General features: G+C 43.9%; 1 protein-coding gene across 1 annotated transcript in view; it reads left to right on the top strand.

Annotated features, from left to right (window-relative positions):
• Positions 1 to 240: 240 nt before the first annotated feature.
• LMNB2 (lamin B2) overlaps positions 241 to 20,529 on the top strand; it is a 38,665-nt gene continuing 18,376 nt past the window's right edge. The window contains exons 1-3 of the mRNA XM_005531370.3: positions 241 to 477; positions 7,206 to 7,342; positions 20,272 to 20,428. Coding sequence (XP_005531427.1) covers positions 277 to 477; positions 7,206 to 7,342; positions 20,272 to 20,428 — 495 coding nt within the window. The 5' untranslated portion in view covers positions 241 to 276. The remainder of the gene's footprint in view (positions 478 to 7,205; positions 7,343 to 20,271; positions 20,429 to 20,529) is intronic.

Raw genomic sequence — 20,529 nt, 5'->3', positions numbered from 1 at the left:
CTCCAGTCCCTTCCGCTGTTGCCTCTAAAACGTCTTCGCCTCAGAACAGGCCCCGCGCCCGGTTCGGACCTTACCACGCAGCCCGAGCCGCCTCCCGCCGTCCCCGATTGGGCGCAAAATGGCGGGCACCGCCAAGCCCCGTGGCCATCTTGGCACCGGGACTGCATGTCCCAGGCGGCGCCGCGGCGCGAGGGAACGCCCGCCCGCCATCTTAGTGCTCCCTCCCCCGGTGCGGCGGGATTGAATGAGTCGCTGCCCGCCCGCCAGCCCAGCGCCATGTCAGGCACTCCGAGCCGCGGCACCCCCGGTGGTACCCCACTGTCGCCGACCCGCATCTCTCGGCTGCAGGAGAAGGAGGAATTGCGGCAGCTCAATGACCGCCTGGCCGTTTATATTGACCGTGTGCGGGCGCTGGAGCTGGAGAATGACCGGCTGCTGCTGAAGATCTCAGAGAAGGAGGAGGTCACCACCCGGGAGGTACGGCCGCAGTGGGGGGCGAGTAGTGACTGCCTGTCGGGCGCCCCCTCGCCTCCGTCCCGGGTCGGGTCCGCGGCCCGGGGCTCGCCCGGCGAGTTCCCGCCCGTTCCCTGCGCGGCGCGGGGCGTGCTGCGCATGGCCGCCGCGCCGTGCGCGTCCGCCGGGCGGGGAGCTGGGGCTGTGCTGACCCAGCGCCTACCCGCGCAGCCCCCTCGGGGCGGCCGGGGGCTCTCTGGCCGCGCTGTCGTGCTGAGGGGCTTCTGGCGACACACTCAAGGCGGCTTAGGCCGGGATTCGGCACCGGCAGAGGACTGTGCCGGCGACTGGAGGGGAGCGAGTCGGACGCGACGCTGAGGGCGGTGTTGGCGCTCCCGGGCCGGCCGGGCTGCAGCGCAGAGCCGCTGCGGGTCCCTTGGCCCGGGCCCTCCGATGCCCCGCGCCCGCAGCACACGCGTACTCTGGTACAGGGGTATTGGATGTCCTCTACGGCCTCTGTCTTGACGGCTGATGCAATGGGATGGAAGATTTGAAAGGGTTTAGGTTAGTTTTGCCTCTCACCATAGGAAATCTTTTACAGACCCTGTAAATATTCAGAATAAAATCCTTGTAAACGACTATGATTTTTTTTCCTCGAATTTTGTAAGCAAAACTGAATGATTCGTTTTCCTAAGCCTTGCTTTTCCCTCTTCTGTGGTGTCTGCTTCCCCCAGAGCTCTCCTTCCCTTATGGCGGAAGAATGTAGTTGGTGGCACATGGAGACAGTCCTGTCCTGTGCAAACCCAAACCCCGTCAGCAAGGTGCGGTGTCCCACCACTTAGATGATGTTAAACTGCTGTGGGAAGCCTATCAATAAATAGCCTGAACTGTAACTTCTGGGATGTGACGGATCGCAGTGCCACTGTGTAGCTTTTAATTTATTTTTTTTTCTTTTTCTCGCCTCTTAGGATGCTAATTTGATGATGTTTGGGGTGTTGGGAGAAGGGTTTGATTTAATTTAGTTTTAGCGGAGCAGATATGATAATGTCTTACTTGGGGACTGTTTGGAGTACCTGCAATCAGTGTATGTATGCCCAAAACCGAAGTACCTTTGAGGTCCCTTTGTATCACTTAATATTGTAACAATACATTGTAACTTCTATGATTTCAAAATCGCCTGCTATTTCTAAGCATGGAACATCACTTGCTGTGTGAAATCGTGCTATAAACAAAATGAACACATCTAGTTTAGGGAACTTCTAAGCTGTAGATTGCTGGAGGCTAGAAGGAGTATCCCTTTGAAATGCAAGAGGCAGAATGTAATTCTGTTGACAGCACACATGTAGCAAGAGTAAGAGGACAAGCAGACAATGTGGATATAATTTCATTAGACTTTTAACATGAGCGTAAAACAGCTCGTAACAGCAGTTCTGTGTGCTAGCAATTCTGAAAAGTATTCTGATGCAGTAATCAGAAAATGAATTTGAGAATATTCATAGGAACCTTCTGGTTACTTTGCTCTTGAACTTTCCTTCTCACGTTTTTTCATCCAGATTTTAAAAAGGTCTTAATCTTTAGACATACTGTAACAAATTTCGTCAGGATTCATCAAGCTGTTCTTTGGCACTAATGCTTTGGCTTGTCTCTGGACCACCTTTGTTAAATACTTTCTCCATCCCTTTAAGAAGGTCTGTTTATTCTTTGCATATGTCCACAGAAGGAAACTTTGTAGTTTTATTGTTTTAATGGTGGATGGTGGACATTGGTTTAGAACTGTGAAATCAGTAAAACTTCACACAGTTGTCAGATTTTCCATCTACTGGAATGGGAGAATCCTGTCCTTTCACTTTTGGGACCAACCTAGTAAACTGGATTTTCTGCTGACAATTCAGTTTTCTTATTAACCATTGGAATTTGCATTCATAAAATGATTAGGCTTAGTGTGAAATAAGATATTAATTTAAAATAAACCCTCCAAATCCCACAACCCCCCCCCAAACAAACACCAAAGCAGCTCTAACTTCTGTGTAGAAGCACAGTTAAACATAGTCCAGTGAAATTCACATACTGTTCTCTCTGCATTATTAAATCTATATATGTAAGCACCTAAGTTCTACATGCGTATAGGAGACTATTTTCTTTTTCCACAGTATTCAAGATTAAAATACCCATTGGTTGTCCTCAAGTGTGTATAAATTTGAGTCTGATTTTATTTATTGTTTATAAAAGCTGACTGAATTTTCTATTATTTTTGGCTTTTCTTTGGTAATGGCAGAAAACATCACCTGCCATTAGTAGGTGGTATCATGCACATTGTGGGAAGCAGACAGGAGGGACTGCTCACCAGTGCGCTATTGGTTACTACCTGAGACTTTTGCCTAGAGAGCAGATGGTGGGATCCATGATTAAAGGTGAATTTCTCAAGGTTAAGTATCACTATGGCAAGCAGTAGACAGAACTGTGGTTATCATGAGAGAGAGATTTGTTCTTTGCTTGTCACTCCAGTGTCCCACAGGGACAATACCTGAGCTGGGTGAGATCATTATTGATTGACAGGACATGTCCTGAGTAATGGGTGACCATTCCTGATGCCCCTGCCCCCACCCTGCATGTATGGGAACAGTTTTGATCTGTGCTCAAAGTTCTGGCTTAGGATAGTGTCTTGTGGAGGAGAGAAGTTTTACTGGTGCTGATCAGGCAAGGACTGTAGCCACTGTTCTGACAGACATTCTTTAATCATCAGCTGATCAGGATGTTCTTTTTCTTCATTGTTTCAATCACCAATTTCAACAAGATTGCAGAAAGCTGCTTTTGAAAGCTTTCAGGAAAGTTTGCTGTTCTGTGTGGCAATCTCAGCATGGCCTTAGAATGATATATTTCTGTTGTTCTTTTTGATGAACACAGGGCTGCCATATCTTAACAGCAGAGAAAAGAAGCTTTGCAGTTGATTCATCTTTAGTTCTTTATTAATTATAGCCTTTTCCCTAACCCTGTTCAATGCTGCTTTACCTTTACTTGTATGCAGTAGGTGCCTAGACAAACAAAAAGTGTACAGTAAGCCCGCAGACAAATGCAAAAAAAGTTTGAAGATGTCGCTGGGGGAACCTCTAACTGTCCTCATTCCTTCTGTTTGCTTTCCTCCATCACTGCCCTCGTGTAGGCTAGCCTGTGACAGAAGAGAAATTGAGCTCTTCCCCTTGTTTTTCCACAACTGTAATAGATGACTGATACAGTTCTCACTGTGTTGAGGTCACTGTTGCAATAACCTAATTTGTTAGGCTGGGAGAGGAGATACCGAAAGAACTAAGAAAACAGTCCTAGAGCTCTCCTCAGTTCCCTTTTGTTAACTCCCTGCCCTCTCCTGCAGTGCTTATGGTTGTAGTCTTCCGGAACAGATGTTTTGATGGGGACAGGAGGGATTACTGCACTGTTGTAAGGGCACCCCACTGTGCTCACCCTCTGAAAGTAGAATTAGAGAGAAATCCTTGGGTGCCTCAGCTGCTGATGACAATTGCCCTTATGACAAAAGCAGTATCTATGTGGGTTCCCTCTTCACCTGTGTCTTCCCATCTCTGTGGGTGTGAGTGCAGGCATCTGCAATCTCACATGGTTTCCTCTTATCTGCCAGCATGTGTGGTAACCAGAGCTAGTGTCATGACCAGGATATGAGGGTTTGTTGTTGCCAAGTTGCCACCTGTACAGTACATGCTGAGATGCTGCTGTGGACATTGGGTCACTCAAGTTGCATCCTCTAAAATATTTGGTTAAATGGTTTTCTGGCACTGTGGGTGCATCTGGGAGGTGACATAACACATATCTTCATTGTTCTTGTGAACTTGACTGATACTCTTGGTGAGTCTGAGTGATAGCTGGCCGGCAGTCCTTTGTCAGTTTATAACTGGCTAAATAAGAACATACCTGGTGGGAATACACTTGTGTTTTGCACATTAATGTATGCTAATGATGTTTCTTCACCAAATTTGTCTGGAGTCACTTGTGGTTGGCTGGAACATGTTTCTTGCCTAGCATGTTGATTCAGTGCCTTCTTGATGAGTTTCAGGTCTTCACTGACATCTTGCAGCTTTTCTCAAGTGGTTGCTTTGGGAGGGTCTGTATCAGTGTGTCTGCCCTTCACACACTGCCTAGTGAGCTTTGAATGCTCCCAGCACAGGTTAGTGCATCCAGCAGTTGTGTGTTTCAGTCTGCTATGGGAACATCTGTTTTCTTCTATTTCCTTGTTTCTCTGTTGCCCAATTACAAACTTGCAGACTCTTTTGCTGGCAACACGGAGTAGGGGGGGAAGTCAAAGCGCATTTATAGTATGATATGGGTGTCTAGGTTGGCCTCTGTGCAGTAAGATTTATGCTTGGGTGGACATAGACATGAAGTGGATTGGGCTGCAGCATGTCCTTTTGTTTTTTCCTCAACTCCATTTTGAGGTTTTAGTTTTATTTTTTCTGTCACCTTCAGATGGGGTTTCCATTTTCACAGTTGAGGGACGGATTTGCTGGCCTAACCTGTCATCTTATAAGGTTCGTTGCTGCTCCCCAGGGCTTGTATTCTGGATAATTTAGAGAGGCTGCTGAGGGTCACGTGACCATATGAGTTTTATTCCTTCTGCTCTTCAACAAAGGGACCAATGCTAGTGGCAAGAGGGACCTGAAGAGTATCAAACATGACTACATGATTCTGGATGATTGTTGGAGGGTTAGGCCTTTCCCTTCCCCTTCCCCTTCCCTTCCCCTTCCCTTCCCCTTCCCTTCCCCTTCCCTTCCCCTTCCCTTCCCCTTCCCTTCCCCTTCCCTTCCCCTTCCCTTCCCCTTCCCTTCCCCTTCCCTTCCCCTTCCCTTCCCCTTCCCTTCCCCTTCCCTTCCCCTTCCCTTCCCCTTCCCCTTCCCTTCCCTTCCCCTTCCCTTCCCCTTCCCTTCCGCTTCCCTTCCCCTTCCCTTCCCCTTCCCTTCCCCTTCCCTTCCCCTTCCCCTTCCCTTCCCCTTCCCCTCCCCTTCCCCTCCCCTACCCTCCCCGCACCTTCCCCGCACCTTCCCTTCCCTCCAAAGAGATACAGGATACAGGTAGAAATGCTTGGCTCCTCCCCCTGGGTGGAGCATCTCACAATGGGATGATGTAATTTTACCTGCCATGCAGTGAGACTCAATGGCCCATTAACAGAAGATAGCCCCCTGGAGGGAGGATGGGTTGGAAGAGATGATGAACACTGCCCCACCTGGTTTCAACAGATGGTAGTAGAATATCTTGCGTTGCAACCCAAGACAATTATATATATTATATATATAATTTTATATATATAACTATATATATATATATGAGTATAATAGAGAGTGTCCAAAGAAAGAAGCTGCAAGGATGGGGAAGTATCAGCGATGGAGAGAGAGAGAGACGAGGACAACTGAGTGGTGATCAGAATCTGAATTTACAGTGTGTTACATATGCTTATATACCATTCTAGGAAGGCTAGTAATTTTTTACTACAATGATTGGGTTAAACATCCTGCAAACATACAAACTTATACATTTTTGCAACATCCCTTCTACTTGATTCAGTCTTCTCTGTCATCAGACTGATTCAATCCTCTTGCAGTCTTCAAAGCTCTGTTTTTGCTGAGGCATCCTGATTATCAAATATCTTATCCTAATCACTATGACTTTGCCATAGCAAAGGGTCTAGAGGGGAAGCTGTATGAGGAGCTGCGCAGGGCACTTGGTTTGTTCAGCCTGGAGAAGGAGAGATTGAGGGGATACCTCAATGCAGTCTTCAGCCTCCTCATGAGGGGCAAGTACCAGTCTCTACACTCATAACCAATGACAGAGCTTGAGGAAACAGCGTGAATCTGAGTCAGGGGAGGTTTAGCTTGGATATCAGAAGGTTTTTTTCCCAGGAGGTGGTTGGGTGCTGGATGGGCTCCCTGGAGAAATGCTCACAACAGCAAGGCTACCAGAGCTTAAGGTGGGCAACACTCTCAGGCACAGCATAGGATTGTTGGGGTGCTCTGTGCAGACTCAGGAGTTGGACTCGGTGCTCCTGACAGGTCTAACTCAGCATGTTCTATGATTCTATGAAAGTTGTTCTGGTATCCTTTCACAGATAAGCAAAAGCAGCAATCTTACATGGTCTGTACATTTTAGCTGTCTGTTATACCTTTCAAATAATCTTGCCTTCTAAAAAATATAAAGGTATAGAAGACTTTGAGGTGCCTCATGGTGTCTGTATCACTCATTATATGATATATTATTTTGGGACAGGGAGAAGTCTGTAGCTCTTCATCCTCTGAGGTAGAAATGAGCAGTTCACATTTCTGTAGTTCATCTGGTTTCCGATTCTTTGTAGCTTTGTACAAAGTGGAAGAGAAGCAGAGTCAAAATGCACCCTTGGGCTTGTATTCCACAAAATGTCTTCAAGTGTTTAAAAAACTCCCAAAGCCAGCAGTATTGGGAATAAGGGCAAATAATTGAAGCTAAGATTGTAGGGTGCACTGATCTAGTTCCGTTTATCTCTTGTGAAGGTTTGCACATTTCAAACATAGTATGTTTGAATACTCACAGTGATGATAAAACCTAAATTTTTGGGTTGCTCGTTAATTAAAAATGTTCAATATAGAATGTTCTTAAATGGCAGAAATCATATCATACACCTTTTATCAAAGAAACTTGTGTGTAACATGATCTTAGGTTTCAGTTCTTTGATGTTGTTGGGATGTTCTTGTACTCAAATACTTTTTTTTTTCCCCCCTTAGGTGAGTGGAATCAAGAGTCTCTATGAGTCTGAACTGGCTGATGCTCGAAGAGTTCTGGACGAAACTGCCAAAGAGAGGGCTAGATTACAAATTGAAATAGGAAAATTGAGAGCAGAACTTGAGGAGTTTAATAAAAGGTGAGGAGACTATTCAATTTTTTTTCTTTTAATTAGAATGAGTAATATTTGCTGTGGAAATGATACCAATGATGCTTCTTAAAATACATTTTGGAAGCAGATATATGAGGCGATACAGTCTTGTCAGAGGGAAAATCTTTCACCTTGTTGGTACAGCTGGTCAGAGCCCATAATTCCAGCAGTATATACACAAGTGTATTTATAAATGTAAGATGAATGTTGTGATTTGAGGCTCAAACAAATGGCTGTGCCTGCTTTGTCCTGCCATACCTCCCCTACATGAACACACGTGTGTGCAGCTGCTTGGTAAACTGCATTGAGAAAGTGATCTAGATTAAAATTAATCCATCCAAGGAGGGTTAATTAATGATTTTTATTGTCTGGTTCACTATATGGCTGATAGGAATAATGGAAGAAAGGAGAAAGGGTTGGTCCTGAGCAGTTTGGAAATTTGGAAACAGTGTAAAAGACATGAAGCTACAATGTAAATGTGCTGTGAAAAGAGCTTGTTTTTAAAACTTAAGTTTTTTAAAACTGCTGTTCAGTTTACATCACAGAAAATTGGCATAATAAACTAGTTCTTGAAGCCAAGTAGAATCCATTATTTCATTTCCATGGGAATTATTTGTAATCAAATACTGTTTAGCAGTAGAAACTTCATTTTAAAATTAATATATGTGGTAGAAAAATCAACTTTTGCTTCTAATTGAATTTTGGTACCTATTTTTGTATATAAGATTTGGGAATTACAGATCTTTCCTGAGTGGGTCATTATGTACATCACCTGTTTATCAATGTTGTTGGCCATAAAATAGGTTTTAATCTGTCAGTGCCACTAAGGCCTGACAGATAAGTCTCTCATCTCTCTTCATTTGCAACTAAGTGGTTATAGAAGAACTTCAGTGTTTTCCTCCTTTTCCTTTCTTTTTCTGACTAGCTAGTTGATTTATGATAAAGTATTTAATGTTTTCTCTGTAAATTTTGCTGTATCACTGGATACTCATGTTCTATGCTGGGCCCTCTTTTTAAAGTCAGCCATTGGAGATATTTTTGGAATTTGTCATGTAAAAATTGTCCAATTATGAAATAGCGATAGTGTAATGTAAGCATTTGCTTTTGAGTGAATTGGTGTAAAGCCTATTGAAGTACAGCCAATACCATTGGCCTTCATGTGGTCAGGCAACCTGTGCACTGGTATTTGTGGACTTGGTTAGCTCAGCTTTTGTTAACCATGAAAAACCCCTCTGGTAACTAGGTCAGCCGTAAAACCCCTGAAGTGCGGTGAGGTGAATCCCAGCCAGCCCTACTGGGATATTCCTGTTGGGACTGGTTTTCCTCTTCAAAGCCTCAGGCCAGCAGTCTTGGCATTTATTTTGGATAGTATATTTTGCATGGCAGTTGGCATTACATGGACTTTGTCTCTCTCATCTCATGATAGCAGATACTCTTCTTGCTTGGCTTTTAAAGCAAGCTCCAGAAGAGAGCAACAGTAATAACTGGGAATTTGGTTCACCTCTCATTTTCTGCAAGATGATATTTCTCTGTTTTGATTAAGTTATCCTTGTAAGAAGTATCTTCACTTGGCAGGTCATGAGAATCCGGTTGACTCTTGTTCTTTAGACTTTTGATAGCCCTAAGAGATTTTACAAATACCTTGTAGAAAATTGTGCATGTAAAATGGTGAAGATAGTGTTTTCCCTTGGATCACCTCCCTCATCCTTTATCTGGGCAACTTACCAGTCACTTCAGTGACCCTTACCACTCACTTCAATGTCAAAGTAGCCCCTTACCAGTCACTTCAATGACCAGTCCTACCAAACTAAAAAAGTTCAACTTTTTGTTTGCTTGTCTTCTGTGAGAGATGAGGAAAAAATACCTGGTTCTCTGGGTTTCTCTCTGTGCTTACAGTTCATAGCAATAGAGTTGAATTCTTTTTCAGCTTCAGTTTCTTCTACCAAATTCCTTCCAGTCCATTGAGATTCTTGTAATGTACTTGGAGTGTTCATGGGGTGTTTAGCTTGTGATGTGGCCAGATTTTAAATATGACTCTTGCAAGTGCAGCTTTCAATTTTTTTGTCTGATTTGCAATGTTCACTTGACATCTAGCTCATTTCTGAAGCTTCCCTGTCTATGCTGACAGTCAGATGGTGCTTCTCTCAGACCAAACTTTCTTTGGGAACTGTGTGTAGTGGAAGAGTAGGTTATTGTATAATTTTATATTCACCACTATTACTTCTATCTCTCTTTCAAGCTCATGACAGAAGAGAGATTTATGGATGCCAGCACAGTCTGGCCCGGAGGGATCCCTAACACTGCTATCCTGTTGTTTGCTTGGAATACTTTGGGTTGCTGGGACAGGAGATAATAGACTTCCCTTGAGAAATAGGATCACAGTCAACCTACTGCTTTAAGAGCAGATCCCTCCTTTTTGCTCCAAAAGCCTAAGTTTGTGAACATGGAAAGCCCTGAAGGCAGTGAAGATACTCCAGGGAAGCCACAGGGTGTGATTGGAGGTTACAATGTCAAGCCTAGTTCATGTCCAAAGGAGCTTGAGGCTTTCTTGGCTTTTACTTCCTTCCTGGGGCTGTCTACTGCCACAATTCCAATTTGTGGAGCAGCTGACCAGCCTGCATCAAGAGCCTTGGATGGGACACAAGGATTTGGGATAGGGCCTGTGGTCTAGGAAAGAACAAGGTTTTTCTGTCAGTAATGGACTTGAGAGGAAATACTTCTGCTTATGTCATTCTGTATCTTCTTCAGATACTAAAAGATAACACTACCCCAGGGTTCCATGTGAGTGCAAATTCAGCTCCCAGGGTTTGGATTTTGGGGCGTGTCACCCTGAGAATCAGGCCCTTGATATTGTTTTTCTACGAGTTCTAGCCACTTTCCCAGGAAACTAACTATAAATATAAGTTTTTATACATTCCATTAAAGATATGCCTTTTGATGGACATCTCTCACGGCCAGTGTAGTTGGAAAAGTTAACCTGACTATCCAATCTCTGGTTGTGGTCAGAAACCTATAAATACTGAGAGAAAAAATAAAGTTTTCTCTTTCCTTCACCACACCTCAAACTGCGTCCGTGTGACTCATTTTGTGTCCAACAGCAACAGGGACACATATTTTGTTTAGTTTAGATTTTTTTTCTCTTACTGTGTTACCTATGTTGTAACATTTTCTGGGGGATTTTTAGTGTTTGAGATAATTTGGTATACTTTTGCCTAGTTAGTTAACAAGGAGCATCCCAAGGCTTTTTCTAGAGTAGTTCATATTGAATTGGACCAAATGTCTACTTAGCCTGTTAATCGATCTCTGTTAAAAGCCATTTGTCTAGAGAAGAGAAGAATGTAATATGCATAGCAACAGTTCTCTGGAATACTCTTCCAGTCTTCAGCATCTCCCTTCAGCTAAGGGACTTCTTGATGTCCAGCTGGATTCTGTGTAATAGCCATCATGGGTTTGCATTTCGCAGTGCAACCAGTATTTGAGACCAGCAGGTTGTGGAGTTCTTAGACTTAGCAAGGGGATTCTGAGCTTACCTGCGTATCATATAAACATGTTGTTCAATATGTCTGCCCAGTTTCATTTGTTCATTTATCCCTTTGGTTTTGTATTTTCCTTCATATCTGCTAATATATTTCTCTTTAATGATCTATTTTTTGAAGTGGAAACATCTTACTGCTTAGTTGCTTCTACTCCTGAAGCTGTTTTGTGCTTTCAGTCAATGTTTTATCCTCTCTGTCATTTTTCCTGTTTTAGTATATCCTCTAGGGAAGGAAAGCTGCAGAATTGGAACTTCAGCCAGTATTCAAGATGCTATTGTACCATAACAGTGTTTAGTGTCTTGTTCTGAATTTTATTTATGAGCAATTTCTTAAACACAGTTGCATTTTGAGTGCTTCTGAGCTGATGGTGTGTGAAGAAGGGTAAGCTTCAGATAGTATTTTACATCGGACTCAGAGATGTCTCCCAAGACCCCAGTGAGTGGCAGGAGTGCTACAGGACTCAGGAGTGTTTTGTGGTAACCAGATTTGCTGTGGCCTCTTTGGGCAGAGGTGAAGTAAGACCCTCTCAGAGCTCTTCTATGCAGGGTTCCCTCCCCTGCTTATGCTCCTTTACAAAATTTATGCTTATGCTTATGCTTCCTTTACAAAAGCCAAATTGACTCTAAATTTTCTAATTCCTTTATGTTTTTGCATATGCCCACTATTTTTCTTCATTGATGCCTTTGTCTAATTTTACCTGTGCAAATTATCAGAGAAGGATGTTGTGGAGGAACTTTATCAAAGGCCTTACAGAAGTACAGATGGACAATATTCATAACCCTTCTGCAATGAAGTGACTCCATCAAGCAGAAGAAGCTTCAAGCTCCAAGAAGCTTCTTGAAGAAGATGTACTAGATGTCTTGAATCACTTCCCTGTGCTCTGTGTGACTTAGCAGAGCTTCTAGGAGGATCTGTTCCAAGATGTTCCCAGGTACAGAGGTGTGGCTGGCAGGTCAGTAACTCCTGAAGTCCTCCTTCCCACCCTTTTGCAAAATGGGTGCAATGTTTCCCTTTTTTTCTGTTACCTGGGCTGTCATCTGACTGCCATGAGTTTTCAAATGTCATGGAGAGTGGTAGGCCACTCTCCTCTGGACTCTTTACAGGTCCCATAGACTTTATATAGACTTTGAATATATCCCATAGGATATATTCAAGTTTCTCAGGTGGTCACAAACCTAGCCTTCTCTTATAGTGAGTTATTTTGCCCTGTCAGTTCCTTTTTTGTAGTCCATCTACTGGAGAGGTTGCCATTGAAGGCTGAGGCAAAATGGTTGTTGAGTACATTAACCTTCTTCTCATCTGTTACTACCTGTGGATGCTAAGAAGAAGGGAACAGAGCCTGTGTGAAACTAAGTCACAGCCTTCTCATTCTGGCCTGAGAAAGCATGAGAAAGAATCCAAACAGTCCTTGGTAAAGGACAACAATCTTTGCAGGTGGTGTTTAAGAAAACAGTCAAGGGGTGATGTTACACTTAACCAATGATAGTAGATGTGTTGCTTTAATGACCAATGAGTTTTACCTCTCGGACTTTCTTGAACATGTCTATAAAAGAAGATCAAGAATAATACTTTGCTCTCCTGTTCAACATGCAAGAGAATCTGTGTTCTTCTTGCTGTTCCCAATAGAGCGACAACTACCACTTTGCCAGTCTTGTTCATTGAAGTATGTTTGCTTTGACCTTCCTTTTCTGGCTAACATACCTGTGGAAACACTTTTTGTTATTCTTGGTGTCCCTTACCAAGTACAACTTCAGCTGCACCTTGGCGTTACTGACCCTATCCCTACTGTTGTGGTTTAGGGCAAATTTGGGAGGAAACTTCCAAAGGGGTCCCTCTAGAAAGCAAATTCTCTAGAAAGCGGCCCCTCCCCATACTGGTTGGGGAAAAGATTTCTTTGGAGAAAAGTGGAAAAAAACGGTTTATTTAACAAGCAAAGTATTCACAAGCATAAAAATGAGTAATATTAAACAATAGAACCTCTTGCAGTTCTGAAGAGATGGCAAATTCAGAAAGTCTTTGTTGTGGGCTGTAGCTCAGCTCGCTCAGTCTCTTTAGCAGTCCCTCCAGCGCTGGAAAATGCTGTGTCCCAGGCCCTGGTGGGCCACAGGTGTGAGCGCGTGGTGTTTTTCTGGGTTCTCAGTCCAGAGGCGGGGCCAGGTGCTTCCGAGGAAAAGAAATGCCACAGTCCAGGGAACTTCTCTGCCTCAGCTAGCTAAAAAAAAAAAAACCAACTAACTAAAAAGAAAGGAGAGCTCTGTCCCACAGTGTGTGCTGCAGACAACACAGTCCAGAGAAGGAATGTGGGGAAGTAAATGCAGTTTGCAAACAAAAAAATGCACTTCTTCTCCCCCTCTATGCTCTCGAAATAAGCCTTAAAGGTGCAGAACTTAATATCCAGCATGAACAGAACAGAGGAATGGGGATGCAAACATCATAAAGTCACCCTAGGACATTCCACCCCTTATCCCCATATGAGCTTACTACCAAAACTAATATATATTCTAACTCTACAAGCATGTACTTTTATACATACGTACATATACATATATATATGTATATATATACAGTATACAGCTGGATACAGACAATAGCAGTGACGTTCAGCAAACAGTGATATTTACACATGGTTCTCACCCAAATGTCAGATCACCCTGAAGTACTCATTGTGTTGTTCCATCTTTCTGCATTATCCACCATGTGCAACCTGGTCCCTGAGCAAAGACAACCCCACAGATGGGTTTGTCTGTACTCGAGGCAGAATTGAGCCAAACAGTCTTCCCTAACAAACCTCTGACATGTACCACTGGGCCTTTGTTTCCATCTACTCTGTGCAGGGGCTCAGACTGGGCAGGGCCTGCTCGGTTGGTGGAACCGTGGGTGTTAACTAACCAAGGTGGTCTTCGCTATGTGCTGCTCCCAATTTTTGAAAGATCCCCCACCCAATGCTTTCAAGGTGGTTTTCACAAGTCCATTGTACCTCTCCACTTTGCCTGGTGGTGCATGGTAGGGAATATGGTATACCCACTCAATGCCGTGTTCCCTAGCCCAGGCGTTGATAATGCTGTTCTTGAAATGAGTCCTGGTTTCTGACTCAGTCCTCTCAGTGGTACCATGCCTCCAAAGGTCTTGCTTTTCAAGACCTCGGATGGTGTTACGGGCATTAGTGTGAGGCACAGGGCAGGCCTCCGCCGTCCCATGGTGGCTTCTACCATTGTGAGCACATAGTGCTCACCTTGGCGTGTCTGGGAGCAAGTGCAATTTCTGAAATTTCCATACTCTTGCCAGGATACCACCCTGTACTAATACTGGCTCTTCATTTTCTTCTTGCTTTATAGTTTCACCTGCTGTTCTCAGCTCACCTGTGCTGGTCTCTTGCCTTCCAGTCTTGAGGATCAAGAGCTTTTGTGCTCCAGAAAATTTCCTAAAAGATATTCTCCCTTGTTCCTGAGGGCACTTTCCCAGGGGGTGCTATTGACTAACTCCTTGAACAGTAGGCAATTTGCTTTCCTAAAATTCATTGTTCGTTACTCTTCACTTGACCCACATCTCTCAGGAGTCACGCAGACTCCTAGACTGCATGATCACTGCAGGCCAGGTTGTCTCCTGTCTTGACATCACCAATTGGCTCACTTGTATTGGTGACCCTTAGGTCCAATATCTCATCCCATCTGGTAGAGCTGTTTATTACCTGGATTAGCAAGCTATCCTCCGTGCTCTCCAACAGCCTCCTCAATTGCCTACAGCTTGCCCTGCTACTTTTCCAGCAGATGCTGGGATGGTTGAGGTCCCACAGCATGATGAGTCTTTGAGTGCAGTGCCTCTTGTAGCTGGAGTAAAAAGGCTCCACTTGATCAGTCAGCCAGGAGTAGATGCCAACCACAAGATGCAACCCATTGTTGCCTCGGTCTCTGATTCTTACTCATGGGCTTTCAAAATGCTTATGGCTGTTCTTTAGAGACAGCCCTTCACATTCAATCTACTTGTTGGGGAGGGCAACCCTTCCACCCCTCCTTCCTCACCTGTCCCTTCTTGACAGCCTGTGCTGTTGATAGTTGTAGTCCAGTCATGAGATTCATTCCACCAAGTTTCACCAGCAACTAGGTTGCAGCTTTCCAGTAGCACAGTGGCTTCTTTCTGCCCACTCTGCATGCATTGGTGTAGAGAAACAGATGGACTGTTGGCTGTATCATCTTCTTTGTTTCCCTGTTGGTTCCTGCTATCTCAGGAGCCACCAGCTCATCATCTCTGTAAGACTTTCAGAGTACCCACTGGAAACTGAATGTAAAACCAGGGCATGAGGATGGTTAGGGATAGGAGGCACTTCCTTATAACGAGAAAGAACAACCAACCAAAACATGTGTGGTGCAGTTGATGACCTGAAGGAAAGGGATGCCATCTAAAGAGATCAGGACAGGCTGGAGAAATGGGCCTGTGGGAATCTTATGAAGTTCAACAAGGTGTAAGGTTCTGCATATGTGTTGAGTTATTCCCATCACAGACGAAGGCTGGGTGGAGAATGGATCAAGAGCAGCCCTGAGGACAACGAAGTATCAATGGATGAAAAACTGAATTTGAGCCAACAGTGTGCACTTGCAGCCCTGAAAGCTGACCATATCCTGTGCTGCATCAAAAGAAGTGTGGCCAGCAGGTCAAGGGAGGCAGTTTGCCTCCTCAAGCCCACCTGGAGTACTGTGTTCTGTTCTGGGAATCCAACATCAGAAGAATGTGGAACTACTGGAGTGAATCCAGAGGAGGCCACATGTTCTGGTGTTCTGAGGGCTGAAGCCCTTCTGCTCTAGAGGCAATCTGGGCAAGCTGGGGACATTAATCTGGAGAAGAGACAGCTTCAGAGAGACCTCAGAGCACCTTCAAGTGCCTAAAGGGACTTCAGGAGAGGGATAGGAACTTTATACAAGGCAGTAGTGGGATGACAAGGGTAAATGGCTTCATGCTGACATAGGGCAGCATTAGATAGGATATTGGAAAGAAATTCTTCCATGTGAGGGTGGTGAGGCACTGAATCATAGAATCATGGAATATCCTGAGCTGGAATGGATCCACAAAACCATCAAGTCAACTCCTGGCCCTGCACAGACACCCCAAAATCCCACCCTATGCCTGAGAGTCTTGTCCAAACTCTCCTTGAGTTCTGGCAGCCTTGGGGCTGTGATCATTCCCTGGGGAGCCTGTTCAGTGCCCCAGCACCCTCTGGGGGAAGAACATAATATCCAACCACTGGAAATGGTTACCTTGAGAGAAGCTGTAGCTGCGCCATCTGTGTGGAAGTGTTCAAGATCAGGATGAATGGGGCTTGGAGCCAACCTGGTCTAATGGAAGGTGTCCCTGCCCATGGGAGTGGTGAAACAAAATGAGATTTAAGGTCCCTTCCAACCCAACCCATTCTGTGATTCTGTGTATTTTACATCTACAATACATCCATGTATGAATTGTACTGTTTGTATTATTTGTACCTTAAGTATTGTACTATTTGTACCTTGAATGCAACTTATGAATGTTAATTTTTTTCTACTGAACCAAGTTCATAACTTGTCACCCTGAGAATCAGGCCTTTCAATATTTTTTTTCACAAGTTCTAGCCACATTCCCACAAAAGTAACTATAAACATAGGTGTTTATACGTTCCATTAAAGATATGCCTTTTGATGGACATCTCTCATGGCGAGTGCAGTTGGGAAGGTGGTAACCTGACTATCCAATCCCTGGTCGTGGTCGAAAACCTATTAATACTGAAAGAACAAACTATTATTATTCTTTCACCACACCTTGAGCTGCATCTGTGTGAATAATTTTGTGTCCGACAGTGACAATAACTAGGTTCATAAAGCAGTTGGGTGTCACGGTGTCCCTTTTGGCGTTGTCACTCCATTCACCCAGGCTAGCTCAACACCACTGACATGCAGGGGGACACCCCTCCGAATCCTGGGAATCAGAGAAGTAGCTTATCAGAAGAGACTGCAGCGACTGTGGAGGAGGCAGGAGTCAGGCTCTTGTGAAGGGCAAAGTCCAAGGTTTATTGAGTCCTCACAGAGACCTCCAGCCTCAGGGGTGCTGCCCCAGGAGAGCCCCCAAAGCAGGGAATGACAGCATCTTAGATACGGGGGAGAAACAAGGGGAGGGGACAGACTGCAAACCATTGAGAAACAAGGGGGGGGGGGGAACGTGATAGGATCAAAGGACCTTGGGGAGAACCAATGAGGATGGTTTGGGGAGGGACTTCCTCTGTCTCTGCCCTATCACTTGACGATCTTCCCCGAGCTTTCTAGAAGCTGGGAGGTGTAGTTGAGTGACTGACAGAGCCCATGGGGGAGAAACAGAAAGGATTCAGGAACAAGGGGCAGGGTAGATTGACAAATGGGGTAGGAGGGTACAAATTGGGCTAAGCTAATAACACAACAGAGGAGAGAGGGGAACAAACCATTAACACCATGGGGAGCAAAATTAACAGCACAATATAACAGTTGAGTAGTTTCACTTGATAAAAAGTTAAGTATCTTTAGGATGTTCAAACACCATTTATATGATGTAAGGAACAGCTTAACTTTTAGTTTGAAGATGTTTGTATCAGGAGATGAGACATATTTTTAAATCTAGAATTAAAATATTGTAAAAATAGCCATTCTCATATCATTCTGTTGCATGAATGGCTCTATCCTATATGCTGTGTAATGGCTTCCACTGTTTTCATCTTCAGCTGTTTGACAAAACTTTTGACTACTGGAGCGAGGGGATAAGTAGAGATGTGGATGGAAACAATTAACATACTGGTGAGGTGCACAACACATCTGCTTAGGTAGAACGTCATCCTCTCACAAGACTCTTGAACCAGATCTGGTGAAGTGAATAAGGGCCATTCATTGATAGCAGAAGTAACTCTGATGGCATGTTTAAGGAAAGTCTTCTGTCCTGGTGTTCATGAAGTGTCTGTTCATATCTTTACCAGTATCACTTCTTCCTAAGTCAAGCCAGGTCTGAAGATCAGTATCTGTCAGGTGCCATCATTCTGCATGTTTTAGCAGTCTTCTGCTGGAGGTGCACACTCCCAGCTATGAGAGGGATGAATGTCATGTTGTGGCTTCCTCTGCCTGCTATTTACCCTGCATGTGGGGAGAGGACAACAGGGTGTGGCTTCAGACTGAAAGACAGTAGGTTTAGATTTGATATGAGGAATAAATTCTTCCCTGTGAGGGTGGTGAAGGCTTGTCATGGGTTGCCCAGAGCACTTGTGGCTGTCCCATCCCTGGAAGTGTTCAAGTCTAGGTTGGATTGGGCTTGGAGTATGATGAGGGTGGAATGAGATGGGCTTTAAGGTCCCTTCCAACCCAAACAATGCTGTGATTCTGTGGTCACCAAAATATTTCCCTTGAGCAAACTTGGCTCTTTCTGGAAAAAAAGAGCTCTTGAGAGTTACCCTAACTTGGTGTTCCTTGGAGGCATTGACACATCTATCAGGTGCATTGACTGCTTCTAGGAACTTTTTTAAATCTCATAGACCTCCAAAGCAGTTGTACCTTTGTAAAACCTCTGTCACATTTTTACATGAAGGCAATAAACCAGGCTGAAATTATAAGTGAAAAATAAAAATTAAAATGGCTTGCAATATTGTCAGTGTCCTTGAGGGGGCCAAAGTTACTTATCATTGTCAGGAATTCTCTATGGTTCCTTGTCAAGCTTTGCATCAAACAGCTCTATTCATTCCCATCCCTGGAAGCACTTACTTGCTGTCTGGCTTCTTCTGTTGAAGCTAAGAGTGAAGTGGCGCTTGTCCTTTGGGTCCTGCACAGGCAGAAGGCTCCCATGTCTGATTGCTTGTGACACAGGCACAGTGGCTTGTTTCACAACATGTAACACTGCACTTGTGACTTTCTGATTACTGCTAAATAACTGTCTTCTAAGTAGAAGCCACGTTTTGTCTGTGCCTCCAGCAAGCTGCTGAGTTTGAAGACACTGCACGTATGTTGCAGAACAGAATTCACAGTGACAGATTGGACCAATGAGAAGAAAAATTGGTTACACTTAAATGAAAATAAATTCCAGGATCTACACCATGAAATGCAGAGAGAAAAGCTGATTGCATCATAAAGATGTTAACTTATTAAAAAATGCACATTATGCGGTACTATGTAAAGAAATATTGTATGTAGGGCACACCAATACCCCATAATGGAGGATTTTTGTAAAATAATTCTGGCCAATTCAGGCAAACCATAAGTTCAAGACAACAGTACAAGTGATGAGGAGTTTGGGAGCCAGGCTTCAGGATTTGGGCTTTGCAGCAAGGTTTGTATAATCTAGAACAGTGTTTTTCACCTTTTTTTTTTCTCTTTGCAAACATAATGGATTTTTTTTCCATGTTTGGAGTTGCAGATGGAGCACAGAGCTTTTAAAAGCCTATATGCAGTAGGAATACTCTTCAAAATTATTTCTGTGGGCCCTAAAAAGCAGCTTATGGACCACAGGTGCAAACTACCGATCTATAGGTTCAAAGTTTGAGGAAAGGAAAGGAGAAAAATTGTCTGCAATGACTTAAGTGAAAAAAAAAAATTTCTGTTTCCTCCATCTCATGTGGTGTAAGGCCAGAACAGTGAGCTTAAGCAGCAACAAGGAAGGATTACAGCACATAGCAGAACAGATTTTTAAAAACATAATGATACATGCTGAGAAAAGCTGCAGAAAGTCACTATGTTAGATGAAAAGACTGATAAATTATTTGGTGAGAAGAAGGAAGATTACCTTGATCATATCTGCAAGTTGGATATAACAGCTCAAATAATGATATTTGAAACACTTGGATGTGCTTTGTTCGAAATAAATACTGCTGAAGAAATACTGGTTTATTCCTGAAAGGTGACCCCATTTCCACAGTGGATTATTTTATTTTACTATTTTTTGTAGGAATGCATCATGAGGAGTAGGCTTGACCACATGAGATATTAAACCATGGGGATGCTCAGTCCTCTTTGGCCATTGCATGTACTTTGCTTCATGGGCTGTACTCCAAAGTAAAAGATACCATCTGTGTAGCTGCCAGATGAAAAAGTACTGTTTACACCTTGTGTGTATGTTTGGGGTTAGGTATTACCATTTCTTAGCTGCCAGAGTTGCCTTCTTGTTTTTCCCTTGTCTGTCCATGACATAGTTTTTACTCTGCTATGCATTTACAGAACATGGTACTGGCTGCACATTTTGTGGGTGTTCCAGGTCAATGATCAGCAGTATTTGCAGGTTACTGCAAGAGCCATATAGTGGTGAGCTAGGCTTGATAAAAGGTGTCTGATAACAAAATACCTGTGGCTGTAACCAGGACATGCTCAGGATGGGTGTGAACCCGTGTATAAGTATAATGTACTTTTGTTTTTCCAGCTACAAGAAGAAAGATGCAGATTTGTCTGTGGCTCAGGGGCGCATCAAGGATCTGGAAGTTCTTTTCCATAGAAGTGAAGCAGAACTCAATACTGTCCTGAACGAGAAACGCAGTCTGGAAGCAGAGGTGGCTGATCTGCGTGCCCAGCTTGCTAAGGTATGATAGGCAATGCTCTCTTGCTTCAGCACAGGACAGTCTGTGTAGCGTAAATTCCCTTTTTTCTTTGCAGTTAGTTTATAGTCTGAACATCAATGATC

The sequence above is a fragment of the Pseudopodoces humilis genome, chromosome 28 (assembly GCF_049639895.1).
Source record: "Pseudopodoces humilis isolate 2021_Gansu_Grassland_sample_001 chromosome 28, ASM4963989v1, whole genome shotgun sequence".
In the NCBI taxonomy this organism is placed as follows: Eukaryota; Metazoa; Chordata; class Aves; order Passeriformes; family Paridae; genus Pseudopodoces; species Pseudopodoces humilis.
The sequence above is the reverse complement of the archived record's forward strand: the minus strand, read 5'-3'. Positions and strand labels throughout refer to the sequence as shown.